Below are 15,349 nucleotides of genomic sequence, written 5' to 3'. Positions count from 1 at the left end.
CTTTAAAGATTTTCAATTACGTGGATTTAGGAGAAGTAGCTCCTACATACGAAAAAAATGTACAAGCATCAAAGGTGGTGCGTATTCAAGACGATACTGATAACGGTAGCTTACACGAAGAGATCGGTGTACTACGTACAACTCTGGAACAGTTGCGAAGTCAAGCTTCTACGTTCACAAAGACGTATTCGTGGAAAACGGGTCTAGATAGAGAAGAAACACCTGGCATAAAAGGTTATCATAAAGACAATGGCGGCTCTAGACAGAAAAGCCTAACTGAAAGTCACATGAATCATTTATGGTGTGATGGATGCTAGAAACGAACTGAGTGTTGATATGGTAAAAGCAGAATTATGTATTCATTGTAATTTCACGTTTACAACATGCAACGACTTTTACCAAAAATTCAAGGTAACAAAAATTTGTTGAAAGCTGTGACTAGCAATAACAAGTATAATTTTTAACTTTTACCAAGTGTTTTATTGTGTTCAGCCGTAGCCCTCAGTTCAGCAAATCCTTTCGCCAGGCCATGTTCGGTAATTTTGTCAATTTAGTCTGGCAACCCTACCGTACACAGTTCCCGGCACGGAGACAGTTAACAAGTTGCCACTGAGTTGTAATGTTCTGGATCGCGCGCGTTTGTTGAGAGTATAAATGGGACATCAAAGAGATGGAAGGTGTTTGTCCACAGACAATAAATTACATTTTATTATTTAATCGTATGGTGATTTTATACAATATACAGTTGATATAAGGCAAATGATTTTATACAATATACATATGATATTAGACAAGATTTTTCAACCAGTTAATTAAGCTGGGTGTGAGAGTGAACAAGTCATCGGGAATTCCAGGGTATGAATGAAATGGATAGCGTTGGACTAAATGTTCAGTTGTCTGCTCTTCTTGATTACATTCACACATTGGTGAACTGATCCAGCCCCATTTGTACCTGAAGTACCTACAACAACTATGTCCAGTCCTTAACCTGTTGATGCGGCACCAACGGTTCCTCGGTAGGTCAAAACCTTTTGGCTTCCTTGTGGGATCAAGGTGATGGGTTCTTGTTCCCAATGTTTTTGTTGACCATTCATGCTTCCAGCTTTCATTTAGATCAAACCCATCCGCGATGAGTTGTCCTGCAGTAACACTTGCTGGCCTTCTTGATCGCAATCGTTACTGTGGCGGATGACAGAATTCCTAGTGAAGTGGTAGAGAGGGTGATGCAGAGATTTTCTTGGCCTCACTCAGTAGAGCTTGTTTCCGCATTAAGTGAGGTGGCTCAGTACAGGTAACCAGTGGCATGGGGTTGATTTGATGGAACCAGTAATGCAGCGCATTGTGTCGTTAAGTTTTGTGTCTGCCTTCTTCACATGTACACTTTCCAACCAGACAGGTGCACAGTACTCGGCAGCAGAGTACACGATGCCAGTTAAACGCAGACAGTCAGCAGAGGTTCCCCAGGTGGTACCACTGAGCTTATGTAATATGTTGTTCCTTGCAGCAACTTTGTGAGAAAGCTTGGAGATGTGCTCTTTGTAGCTCAGGGTTCTATCTAGATCGATTTCGAGATATTTTGGGAAAGGATTGTACCTCAACGTATGTCCATGGAGCAGAACTCTTGCTTTGTAGTTCGCAGCACGATTCGTTAGATGGAAACAAGAGACTTCAGTTTTTGATGTGCTTGGGATCACCGTCCAGGTGTTAAAGAAAGTTGACATCTTCGCCAGATCCTCCGTAAGAATTCGTTCACCATCTTCGAAATTACTGCACTGTGCTACTAGTGCGATGTCATCAGCATAGATGAATTTAGTTGATATTGTGGTTGATAAGTCACTAATGTATAAATTGAATAGTGATGGGGCTAAAACAGATCCCTGTGGTAGTTCATTATTTAGTTTCCGTACTGGACAGACTTTTTGAAAAACTTTGTTGCTGAATTTGATGTTGGAACTTCAACGGTGTAAGCCTGAAAGAACAGCCGGAAAGAAATTGATGAGTTTGGTTTCAAAATGATGAATCCTGACGAAATTACTGCAGTTTGTTTCACTGCAGTCGATAAAGATAGTGATGATGGACTATCTGATGAAGGTGTTGCTTAATCTGAATACATAATGACACAGAGGCAACAACACAACTAGACAAAATAATTGGAACCAGAGTGCAATTTTCGCTCTGCAGTGGGCTGTTTGTTGCTATGAAACTTCCCAGCAGATTAAAACTGCATGTCGTACCGAGACTCGTACTCAGGCCCTTCGCCTTTCATAGACAAGTTCTCTACCGACTGAGCTACCCAAGTGCGACTCAACCAGCTGTCCTCATAACTTATTCCATCTTATTCCAGGAGTCCTAGTTCTGCAGGAGAGCTTCTGTGAAGTTTGAAGGCTAGGAGACAAGGTACTGGCGTGTGAGGACAGGTCCTGAGTCGTGATTTGGTAGCTCAATTAGTAGAGCACTTGCACGCGAAAAGCAGCGGTCTCTAGTTGGAGTCTCGGCCAGCCAGGAAGTTTCAGATCAGCCCATACTCCACTGCAGAGAGAAAATTTCATCCTGGAAACGTCCCCCAAGCTGTGGCTAAGCGATGTCTCCGCATCATCCTTTCTTCCAGGAGCGTTAGTTCTGCAAGTTTGGCTGCAGAGCTTCTGTGAAGTGGGTAAATACTGGGTAGGCCTACACCTGTTCATACATCAGCTCTCTGAACTTCATTAGTGTTACATTCTTGGTTTTTTTCCTGGTGACTGCACAGACAAATCATCTGTCACTGGGGAGCAGCATTCGTCCGTGAGCTCCTGTTAAACACCGTTGCCTTCTTGAGCTGTTGGAAATCTGACTCTCTCAGTGGTTTCTGATGGAGGAAAGTCTTCTGTTGAGAAGAACTGCGGACTGAACGGGTTTAAGTAGTTCTAAGTTCTAGGGGACATCTCAGCTGTGTGGATTGGGGGTACTGTAGAATATGCAGCTCGAAACAAAGCAATCGCGTCTGACTGACTAATGGGTCATCCTGAATTAGTAACCGTTAGAAACGGAGAAGGAGGGCGGGGGGTTAAGAGCAGGCGCCTAGTATTTCTCGCTATCTTACAGCGTACCTTTAACCGATGCGCTACACAGTTCAAAATAATACCAGAAATGACAGTTTCTGTTCGGTTGCACTATTTCTCGTGACGTGGTTTGTTCCTCACATAACGGTGATTCTTTTGGCATTTTCTAATGCATATCTAAACAGTGCTTACCGCTTACGATATATAACTTAAGGATTACATAATTTGAATCAAAAGCTTCTATTTACCTGCTACATCCAGTAAATCTGTCGGAGATCTTCAAGATTACATGTGATGGCGTCAGTATACACTGGTTTCCAAAATTAAAGCAACAAACTGTTATTTCCCCGTCCTGCATCTAGTCATACAAACTGTCAATAGATGTCCGTGCGACCGCGTTCTGCACGGAGGATGACATTCCGGTCAAGGACAACCACAGCACCGATGACATCAGGGCACCTTTCAAACGGGCCAGTGTTTGCGTGTAGCCCCACATCCACAGTCGCTGTGTACACAGCAACAGACGGTGCAGTATGGCACGGAGAAGACGCCTACCAGGCTCCCTGCGATGGATTGCGAAAGGAAGAATGGAAGCAGGACAGTCGCAAATTGATGTGACCGGATACTTTAATGTGAATCATTCTGTTGTTTCTCTCGTCATGAATTTGGATGGGCGAATTGGGAAGGTTTAATTGCTGTGAGGTATCGTGACGAGATCTTGGGACCTCATGTGTCGTTACTGCTAGGTGCAGTATACCCAGGCTTCGTATTAATGGTCGATAATGCTCGATCTTGTAGAGCATGGGTGGCTGACATTTTCTTGGTTCAAAATGGTTCAAATGGCTCTGAGCGCTATGGGACTTAACATCTGTGGTCATGAGTCCCCTAGAACTTAGAACTACTTAAACCTAACCAACCTAAGGACATCACACACATCCATGCCCGAGGCAGGGTTCGAACCTGCGACCGTAGCTGTCGCGCGGTTCCAGACTGAAGCGCCTAGAACCGCTCGGCCACTGCGGCCGGCCATTTTCTTGGAAACAAAAGATATTGCACCTATGGCATGATCTGCTCGCTCTTCGAATTTGCATCCCATAGAGCACATGTGGGGCGTACTTAGGAGACGGGTTGTGCTACGTCCCCATCCACCAACCACTCTCCAACACTTGCGAGGAGCTCTGTGGGAAGAATGCGCGTTATTGGCACAACGTGAGATTGATGACATCATTCACAGCATTCCCTGTCGTTGTCAGGCCTATACTGCTGCCAGAGGTGGTCAAATCACACTAAGCACATTAACCAGCTGTGTGAAAATCCGTTAAGTTGGAAAAAATGAAGAATATTTTTGTCTTCCTTTATGCATGTAGCAGTAGTTTACGTTCTTTGTTCTTTACATAGTTTTTAATTTACTATCACCTGTTTATACGGTTCTGTGGTAAAATAAAAGCAACCTTGAAAAATTTTCGTTCGTTGCTTTAATTATGGACACCAATGTAGAGAGGACCAGATATCAACAGAGATGTTAAAAGAGGGCGGAAGCAAACTACACAAAGAAATTTATAACCTTATCACAATGATCTGGAAAACTGAAACGCTGCCTGAAGATTTGAAAACTGCAATAATTTGACCCATACACAAGAAAGGAAACAGAATGGAATGTGGAAATTACAAAGGAATCAGTTTGCTGAACATAACATACAAAATCCTGTCAATGATCATTCTGGAAAAACTTAAACCTTACGCGGAAAACATTATTCAAGATTACCAGGCTGGATTTCGAACAAACCGCTCCACAACTGATAATTTGTTTGCTGTACGACAGATCTTTGAGAAATACTGGGAATTTAACAAAAACATCCACTGTCTCTTCATTGACTTCCAGCGTGCCTACGACATCATCCACAGAAGTAGCCTCTACAACACCTGACGAGAATTTAGTGTACCCAGTAAAATCATTAGGATGATACAACTGTGCATGGATGGCTCCCAGGCAGCAGTGAAGTTCAGAGCATCCATATCCCCCACCTTTCCAATTAAAGCAGGCTTACGACAGGGAGACGCTCTTTCATGTGTCCTCTTAAACCTTGCATTAGAGAAAGTGGTTCGGGAGAGTAATTTACATCTATACAATGGTCTCCGATTCGAACACAGTGAAGTAAGACTCCTGGCTTATGCAGATGATATAGTGTTGCTGAGTGAACCTGAAGAAGAGCTGAAAGACATGAACAGATCTCTCAGGCACAGTGCCAGCAAAATCGGGCTTTTGATTAACCAAGAGAAAACCGAAAATATGGAAATAGGTAGAGTCATAAACCCAAATCCTTACTTTGAAATTGACCAACATTCTAAATTCAGAAACGTTCTCCACTTTAAATACCTTGGATCACGTTTCAACAGTAAAAATATCATAACAGTGGATATAAATGAAAGAATAGCCTCAGGGTCAAGATTCACTAATCAACCCACTCAAAAGTAAAAAGCTTTGTCAATCACTACAAAGATGAAGATATACAATACTATTATCTGCCCCATAGTACTGTACGGTTCAGAAACCTGGACGCTTACAAAGAGCGAAAGAAAAAAACTGAATGTTTTTGAAAGAAAAGTAATGAGAAAACTCTGGGGACCTGTGTTGGAGAATAGCGTATGGAGAATTCGAAAGAACAATGAAATTTATCAGTTAATAAAGCAACCCACTATCACCCAGAAATTAAAAAGTAGGAGACTGCAATGGGGTGGAAATGTGGCCAGAATGGGAAACAACAGAATCAACAAGAAAGCATTTGAAGGAACCCTCCAGGCACCAAGACCATTGGGCCGACCTCGTAAAAGGTGGAAAGATGACATGGAGAAGGACATCGCAGCATTAGGAATTTCTGCAGGGTGGAGAGAGACTGCGAGAGATAGAAGGCGGTGGAAGCTGATCGTTGATGCAGAGCGTGGTCTACAGAGCCTGTGATCGCTGAGAAGAGAGAGAATGTAGAACCAATACTAAATGTAGTATTTCGCTGTCGGTCAGTGTCGCCAATGTAGAGAAAATGCCACTGCGAACTCTTACCAGTAGCGTACCCTTACTCGACCTTACCCTATCACCCTGAATAAGTCGTTCATAAGAGAAGGCTTTTAGTCTTTGTACTACGAGGTGCATTCAAGTTCTAAGGCCTCCGATTTTTTTTTCTCCAGACTGGAAAGAGATAGAAACATGCGCATTGTTTTAAAATGAGGACGCGTTCATTGTCAATACGTCCCAGAGATGGCAGCACCGTACGGCAGATGGAATTTTACCGCCAGCGGCGAGAATGAGAACTGTTTTAAATACTTAAAATAGCGAGGTTTTCCTTACTTGAACAGCGTGCAATCATTCGTTTTCTGAATTTGCGTGGTGTGAAACCAATTGAAATTCATCGACAGTTGAAGGAGACGTGTGGTGATGGAGTTATGGATGTGTCGAAAGTGCGTTCGTGGGTGCGACAGTTTAATGAAGGCAGAACATCGTGTGACAGCAAACCGAAACAACCTCGGGCTCGCACAAGCCAGTCTGACGACATGATCGAGAAAGTGGAGAGAATTGTTTTGGGGGATCGCCGAATGACTGTTGAACAGATCATCTCCAGAGTTGGCATTTCTGTGGGTTCTGTGCACACAATCCTGCATGACGACCTGAAAATGCGAAAAGTGTCATCCAGGTGGGTGTTACCAATGCTGACGGACGACCACATGGCTGCCCATGTGGCATGTTGCCAAGGAATGTTGACGCGCAACGACAGCATGAATGGGACTTTCTTTTCGTCGGTTGTGACAATGGATGAGACGTGGATGCCATTTTTCAATCCAGAAACAAAGCGCCAGTCAGCTCAATGGAAGCACACAGATTCACCGCCACCAAAAAAATTTCGGGTAACCGCCAGTGCTGAAAAAATGATGGTGTCCATGTTCTGGGACAGCGAGGGCGTAATCCTTACCAATTGCGTTCCAAAGGGCACTACGGTAACAGGTGCATCCTACGAAAATGTTTTGAAGAACAAATTCCTTCCTGCACTGCAACAAAAACGTCCGGGAAGGGCTGCGTGTGTGCTGTTTCACCAAGACAACGCACCCGCACATCGAGCTAACGTTACGCAACAGTTTCTTCGTGATAACAACTTTGAAGTGATTCCTCATGATCCCTACTCACCTGACGTGGCTCCTAGTGACTTTTGGCTTTTTCCAACAATGAAAGACACTCTCCGTGGCCGCACATTCACCAGCCGTGCTGCTATTGCCTCAGCGATTTTCCAGTGGTCAAAACAGACTCCTAAAGAAGCCTTCGCCGCTGCCATGGAATCTTGGGGTCAGCGTTGTGAAAAATGTGTACGTCTGCAGGGCGATTACGTCGAGAAGTAACGCCAGTTTCATCGATTTCGGGTGAGTAGTTAATTAGAAAAAAAATCGGAGGCCTTAGAACTTGAATGCACCTCGTATTAGGAAAGGCTCTATTTTTCTTACTTCTTAATTTTTTGGGGAATACTTTCCACGTTTCTAGTGTCGCCATTGTACAGGAGGTGAGTACACATTGTAGTTTGCTGAGAGGGCGCTGTGTGCGGCAGGTGTGGCTGGCGGCAGAGGGCCCGCTGGACGTGGAGACGGGCGTGTCGTACTCGCGCTTGGCGGCGGGCAGCGGCGGCCGCATGGGCGACGGCTACGGCGCGGCGCTGGCGGCGGCCGACCTGGACGGCGACGGCTGCGACGACCTGCTGGTGGGCGCGCCGCGGGCCGGCCGCGCAGACGCGGGCGCCGTCTACGTCTACTTCGGCGGCCAGCAGGTGGGCCAAGCAACTGCGGCTGCGCGTGCGGGGTTGGCATCACAGTACACTGCGCGACTATAACGGCTGTCAGCTCGTAGCGACGCAGTAACGAAAAATGTTCAAATGCGCGTGAATTCCTAAGGGACCAAACTGCTGAGGTCATCGGTCCCTAGACTTTCACACTACTTACACTAACTTACTGCTAAGGACAGCACTCACACCATTGCCCGAGGGAGGATTCAAACCTCCGGCGATTAGTGAAATGGCGCTTCTAACCGCGCGGCCACTCCGCGCAGCGACGCAATAACGCACCCAAGTAAAAGGTCACCTGTCCGGGGCGCATTTTTATTACACAGAAGCGCCAAAGAAACTGGTATAGGCATGCGTTTTCAAATACAGGGATATTTAACCAGGTAGAATATGACGCTGCGGTCGGCAACGCCTGTATAAGACAAGTGAATGGCGCAGTTATTAGATCGGTTACTGCTGCTACAATGGCAGGTTATTTAAGTGAGTTTCAACGTCGTGTTATGATCGGCGCACGCGCGATGGGACACAGCATCTCCGGTGGCGGTGAAGTGGGGATTTTCCCGTACGACCATTTCACGAGTGTACCGTGAGTATCAGGAATCCGGTAAAAGACCAAATCTCCGACATAGCTGCGGCCGGGAAAAGTTCTGCAAGAACGAGACCAATGACGAAAAAAATGGTTCAAATGGCTCTGAGCACTATGCGACTTAACTTCTGAGGTCATCAGTCGCCTAGAACTTAGAACTAATTAAACCTAACTAACCTAAGGACATCACACACATCCATGCCAAAGGCAGGATTTGAACCTGCGACCGGAGCGGTCGCTCGGCTCCAGACTGTCGCGCCTAAAACCGCACGGACACTCCGGCCGGCAGACCAATGACGACTTAAGAGAATCGCTCAACGTGACAGAAGTACAGCCCTTCCGCAAATTGCTGCTGATTTCAATCCTGGGCCGTCAACAAGTGTCAAGGTGCGAACCATTCAACGAAACATAATTGATATGGGCTTTCGGAATCGAAGGCCCACTCGTGTACCCTTGATGACTGTACGACACAAAGCTTTACGCCTCTCCTGGACTTGTCAACAGCGACATTGGACTGTTGATAACTGGAAACACGTTGCTCGGTTGGACGAGTCTCGTAACAAATTGTATCGAGGGGATGGACGTGTTCGGGTATGGAGACAACCTCATGAATCCATGGACACTGAATGTCAGCAAGGGTTCTGTTCGACATGGTGGAGGCTTCTAACCTTCTGGTATATAAAAATTTCCATTACAAAATTGACTGAGAATTAAAACTGATAAATTTTGTACGTATGCAGCGCTACGTCGTGGCCCTGTGAAGTCAACCTGAATAAACTGAAAAATTCGTACTTCATAATGGTGTCGCCGGATAACGCTGTCTATATACCTGCTCCTATAACGCACAGCTTAGTGCAATGCTGGCCTTTCTACTACTACTGGACAACATTTGTCTGAGATTTGCATTATTAGATAAAAAAACTGACTTTGCTTGTTGACACAGCTGCATAGATGGTCCTCTGATTATTAAACAACACATGACTACCGGGGAAAATTTGTAAAATATTTAAATTCATATAAATGACTGGTAAAAATTATGTTCTGAAAAACCTTATTATTGAAAACATTCCTGCTGACCATTACATAAAAAATTGAACATTACAAGTCTGACTTTTAATTAGTGCTGACAAATCACGAAAAGATTGAAACAAATCCATATTAGTACCTCAGACAATAAATTTAAGTACGCGCCTGGCGATGAAGAATAATAAAGTTTACCTTACACTACGTGGCAATGAACTGTGCTGCACCAGCGGCGACTGCTATTGCTCTTACATGGCTAGCAACTGTACTGTAGCGGTGAGCTACTACGATTTCTCCGTAACAGCGAGCTATTGCGACTGCTCCATAACAACGAACTACTGCGACCGCTCTGCAGAAGCGAGCGACCACAACTGCTGCCGACACTGCTCTGACTTGCGATTCTATTGCAGCAGAGATGTTTTATATTGCAGACAGCGCGTGAGCAATACATCGAAATTACCTTTGCTCCAGTACGGCAGTGATCCGTAAACCTCTTACATAATGAACCCCTTACAGGCTCCGTGCCGGCCGCGGTGGCCGTGCGGTTCTGGCGCTGCAGTCCGGAACCGCGGGACTGCTACGGTCGCAGGTTCGAATCCTGCCTCGGGCATGGGTGTGTGTGATGTCCTTAGGTTAGTTAGGTTTAAGTAGTTCTAAGTTCTAAGGGACTTATGACCTAAGATGTTGAGTCCCATAGTGCTCAGAGCCATTTGAACCATTTGAACAGGCTCTGTAATGGTTTGGGGCGTGTGCAGTTGGAGTGATATGGGACCCCTGATACTTCTAGATACGACTCTGACCGGTGACACGTACGTAAGCATCGTGTCTGATCAGCTACATCCATTCATGCCCATTTTGCATTCCGACGGACTTGGGAAATTCCAGCAGGACAATGCGACACCGCACACGTCCAGAACTGCTACAGAGTGGCTCCAGGAACGCGCTTCTGAGTTTAAACACTTCTGCTGGCCCCAAACGCCCCAGACATGGACATTATTGTTCATATCTGGGATGCCTTGCAACGTGCTGTTCAGAAGAGATCTCTACCCCCAGGTACTCTTACGGATTTTTGGACAGCCTACCAGAACTCATGGTGTCATTTCCCTCGAGCACTACTTCAGACATTATTCGGGTCCATGCCACGTCGTCTTGAGGCACTTCTGCGTGCTCGCGGGGACCCTACACGATATTAGGCAGGTGCACCACTTTCTCTGGCTCTTCAGTGCATTTTCAGATACTTCTAAAAATGCTCTATTTCAGTGCCATAATTGGTTTCGTGCCATGATGCCCAGTTTCGGATGTCAAACGTTTCTCACTGCGAGGTGTGGCAAGTAAATAACGAGACTGGTGTAAGAAATGTGTTTTACTGCTAACCAAGTTACAACTTACCTTTATCCCTTCCAACGTACTCACTTCCCCTACCTATAGACCGCTGCATATGTGTGTTCCATTGTGCAAAGCACTTCTGTATCTCATCCATTGTCACCCTTTTCAACAACTCTGCCGTGTTTGCTCTTACCGTTTCAAGAGGTTCAAAATGTGTTCCCTTCAATGCTCGCTACACTTTTGGGAACAGATGAAAGTCACAGGGAGCTAGATCTGGCGAATAGGAAGGATGTTCGAGCACAGGAATGCGCGTGTCCGCTAATAACTGTTTCACAGGTATAGCACTGTGCGTTGGCGCATTGTCCTAGTGCAGAAACCATGCGTCGTCCTTCCACAAATCTGGTCTTTTCTTCCTTACTCTTTCCCCCAACTTGAGTAGAACTTCTTTGCTGTATTTATGATCAACGATTTAATCTTTAAAACGCACCCACTGAGTCATTATAATATTCCTGATTTAAAAAACCGATCACAACTGCCTTCAGTTTTTCTCTTTTTCATTCTTAGCGGAGTGAGAGTCTTCGAGTGCATCGGGTGACGCTTTGTTTGTGTGTCGTCCTGGAAGATCCAGTTTTCATCAAACGTGATGATGTGTATGAGCAAGTAAGGTTCTTCGCTGAGTCATTCCATTCCATCAGAGCAAATGTTCTTACCGTGGTCCGTTTGTTTCTGAAAGAAGTTTTTCGGAACCATTTTGCACGAACTTTTATCAAGTTTAACTCGTCAAGCAAAATTTTTCTTACTGCCTCTTTGTTCAAGTCTTTGATCATCCGAACGCGCAGACGTCGGTCTTTCCCCACAATTTCATAAATTTTCTTATCCTTTGGTTCAAAATGGTTCAAATCTACATCTACATCTACATCCATACTCCGCAAGCCACCTGACGGTGTGTAGCGGAGCGTACCTTGAGTACCTCTATCGGTTCTCCCTTCTATTCCAGTCTCGTATTGTTCGTGGAAAGAAGGATTGTCGGTATGCCTCTGTGTGGGCTCTAATCTCTCTGATTTTATCCTCGTGGTCTCTTCGCGAGATATACGTAGGAGGGAGCAATATACTGCTTGACTCTTCGGTGAAGGTATGTTCTCGAAACTTTGACAAAAGCCCGTACCGAGCTACTGAGCGTCTCTCCTGCAGAGTCTTCCACTGGAGTTTATCTATCATCTCCGTAACGCTTTCGCGATTACTAAATGATCCTGTAACCAAGCGCGCTGCTCTCCGTTGGACCTTCTCTATATCTTCTATCAACCCTATCTGGTACGGATCCCACACTGCTGAGCAGTATTCAAGCAGTGGGCGAACAAGCGTACTTTAACCCACTTCCTTTGTTTTCGGATTGCATTTCCTTAGGATTCTTCCAATGAATCTCAGTCTGGCATCTGCTTTACCGACGATCAACATTATATGATCATTCCATTTTAAATCACTCCTAATGCGTACTCCCAGATAATTTATGGTATTAACTGCTTCCAGTTGCTGACCTGCTATTTTGTAGCTAAATGATAAAGGATCTATCTTTCTGTTATTCTCAGCACATTACACTTGTCTACATTGAGATTCAATTGCCATTCCCTGCACCATGCGTCAATTCGCTGCAGATCCTCCTGCATTTCAGTACAATTTTCCATTGTTACAACCTCTCGATACACCACAGCATCATCTGCAAAAAGCCTCAGTGAACTTCCGATGTCATCCACCAGGTCATTTACGTATATTGTGAATAGCTACGGTCCTATGACACTCCACTGCGGCACACCCGAAATCACTCTTACTTCGGAAGACTTCTCTCCATTGAGAATAACATGCTGCGTCCTGTTATCTAGGAACTCCTCAATCCAATCACACAATTGGTCTGAGCACTATGGGACTTAACATCTATGGTCATCAGTCCCCTAGAACTTAGAACTACTTAAACCTAACTAACCTAAGGACATCACACAACACCCAGTCATCACGAGGCAGAGAAAATCCCTGACGCCGCCGGGAATCGAACCCGGGAACCCAGGCGTGGGAAGCGAGAACGCTACCGGACGACCACGAGCTGCGGATCCTATCCTTTGGTTCAGTTCTTGAACTCACAGATGGACGGGAAATTCCATTATCTTCAGCCTCCTCCTGGCCTTTTAAAAAACAATTTGTGCAATTCAAAAACTCGCGCACGTGATATACCATTATTACCAAACACCTCCTTTAATGTAAGAAAATAGTCCGTTGTGGACTTTTTAATTTAACGAGGAATCACAGGTAAACGCGCTGCTCGATTTTTAAGTTCACCATGATCGCGATACTATCACTGAACCATGTCCTCTACAACCAAGGCTCAAAAACAAACTAAAGCAGACAAAAAGACGAAACGAACAGTGGTACCTCTTGAACGTTCAAGGCCAACTGCATTCCATTACCAACCAGCCCCCACGCGGCTGTGTGTAGGCTGTAGGAGGTGCGCAGTCTCGTTATTTAGTTGCCACACCTCTTACATTACTATTTTCGCTAGCAACACGTCATCCCCTCCTGCAATGAACAAGAATATTTGTATATTAAACGCCATTTTATATGGCGTTCCGACGGTAAAAAAACGTAGATGCGGCCGCACTTGACTATACATAAGGTTAAGCAATCGTATACAGTCAAATATGCTCCATTTGATGGCGCTTTATCTTGCTATTGTCGTCACGCTTTTGCTAGACGACGTTTAAGCTGCTGCAGTGACACAGCACACACATTCTAAATAAATCAAAGAATGAAACGCCATGGAATTCGTTGCCATTTTATTATTTACTGACTTTTGGTTTCTTGATTGTACAGCCAACCACAATGCAACATATTAGTAACAACTGTTACGAAGATATGAGTAGCAGTACGTCTTTTTCAATCAGCGCCCTGTATTTTTTTATTCGATAACTCACTTCCTCTCCTCAAAACCTGTTCAAAAACGTACCAGGTATTCACGTGAATACAACGTTCAACATCACAGGAAACAGAAACTGGATCTTGAGCACCATTTTGTAGCACTTCAATTCGTTGAGTACACAAAGTGGGGTAGAACACTCAAAGGTCCTCAAAGTGGTGACCATGGACAGTGATGCACCGGCCTATGCATTGGATGAAATAATTCCTTGCCGCTTCCATTGTTACATGCTAATGTTTATGCAGATCATATTTGAATATCGCGATCGACAATGTCTTTTATGGATTCCAAAAGCAAAATATCCAGAGGTACTTAGGTGGGGTGACAGAGCAGGCCAATCCACTGTTCCCCCGCGACCAATCCATCTAGCAGGATATCTTCGGTTCAGAACAAAACGTGCACACAAGGCATAATGTGCTGAACATCCACCATGTTGGTACTACGTAAGCAGTCTGGATCTTAGCAGCACTTCACTCTCAAGGAGAAGAAGAATTCGAGTGAGAAATTTTGCAAATTCCCTGCCAGTTGGGTTACCACTGATAAAATAAACGCCAATAGTTGAAGCAGACCTCCCGCAAGCTAACTTGGCCCTTGCGCAGAAACGCATTCTCACTTTCAGGGCTGGGTGGGTCCACTCCCCTGTTCCGAAAGGCGACCACCTACGTTCGATGTGCACTTCATTAGTTACGAACAAGTCATGCTATTTCCGCTTGTCTACACTGCAGGAATGGAGAGGTATTCATGCTGGCTGTTCTACAATCTTACTCAAACGATTTTTGGGAAACTATTTCGTAAAAAAAATTGATTCTCTTGCATCTCACAGCCCATTTCGTAAGTTTCTAGATGAGCAGCCTGTCATTTCGTTAACTGTCGTAGTTATTGTGATATTCTGACATTATGTAAGATATTTCGCGAAATTTGAATATCTTGCAATGAAAAATAGGGGTCGCTTTGTGTCTGTGTTTGGTGCTTTTTATATCATATATTGCTGTGTACGAAATGAAGGTAACATATTGAATTTTCCTGTAAACTGGAGGCAGATCTATATTTTACTCCAATCTCGAGAAACGGATTGTGTGTAATACACTCGCTTCTGGTCACAAACACAAACGACTGAGTGAAAATGAAATTCTCGTAACATTCCTCAAATCTCATAAATGGTTCTACATATCGAAACAAGTTTTTGGCAAATGACATCACACAAAGCGAAGAGTGTTTTGCCATATAGTTAACAACCGAAACTTTCTTATTTAGAGCGATGCATGACGGAATACAGGTTTTTCAATGAAATAATGTGATTATTTTAAGGGCCATCGATAATTGGTGAAATAAGAATTATATTGAGTTTGTAACAACTTGAGTGAAGGAATCAAGCGTTTATTTTTACACCGAGAACGAGCTTTTCATAAGCTGTTGATCTTACTTGTCCTCAGTTGTTTGTTTAACCCTGATAATAGATCGTTTCAGGATTCTGTCGTAACTACAACTGCATTAGCATGTTAGAGAGATGGAATTCTGTAAAGTCTACTGTGTATGGGCAAAAGAATCTGATTTTAACACGGACACAAGAGAAGGAAAGAAATTCGGACAAGTGCAAGTA

General features: G+C 44.5%; 1 protein-coding gene across 1 annotated transcript in view; it reads left to right on the top strand.

Moving 5' to 3' along the window:
- LOC126088360 (integrin alpha-PS4-like) overlaps positions 1-15,349 on the top strand; it is a 115,045-nt gene that overhangs the window by 80,524 nt on the left and 19,172 nt on the right. Inside the window, exon 9 of the mRNA XM_049906498.1 lies at positions 7,625-7,703. Within this exon, the coding sequence (XP_049762455.1) occupies positions 7,625-7,703 (79 nt within the window). The remainder of the gene's footprint in view (positions 1-7,624; positions 7,704-15,349) is intronic.

Source organism: Schistocerca cancellata, chromosome 6 (assembly GCF_023864275.1).
Source record: "Schistocerca cancellata isolate TAMUIC-IGC-003103 chromosome 6, iqSchCanc2.1, whole genome shotgun sequence".
NCBI classification, from domain to species: Eukaryota; Metazoa; Arthropoda; class Insecta; order Orthoptera; family Acrididae; genus Schistocerca; species Schistocerca cancellata.
Note: the sequence above shows the minus strand (reverse complement) of the source record. Positions and strands in the feature narration are given on the sequence as shown.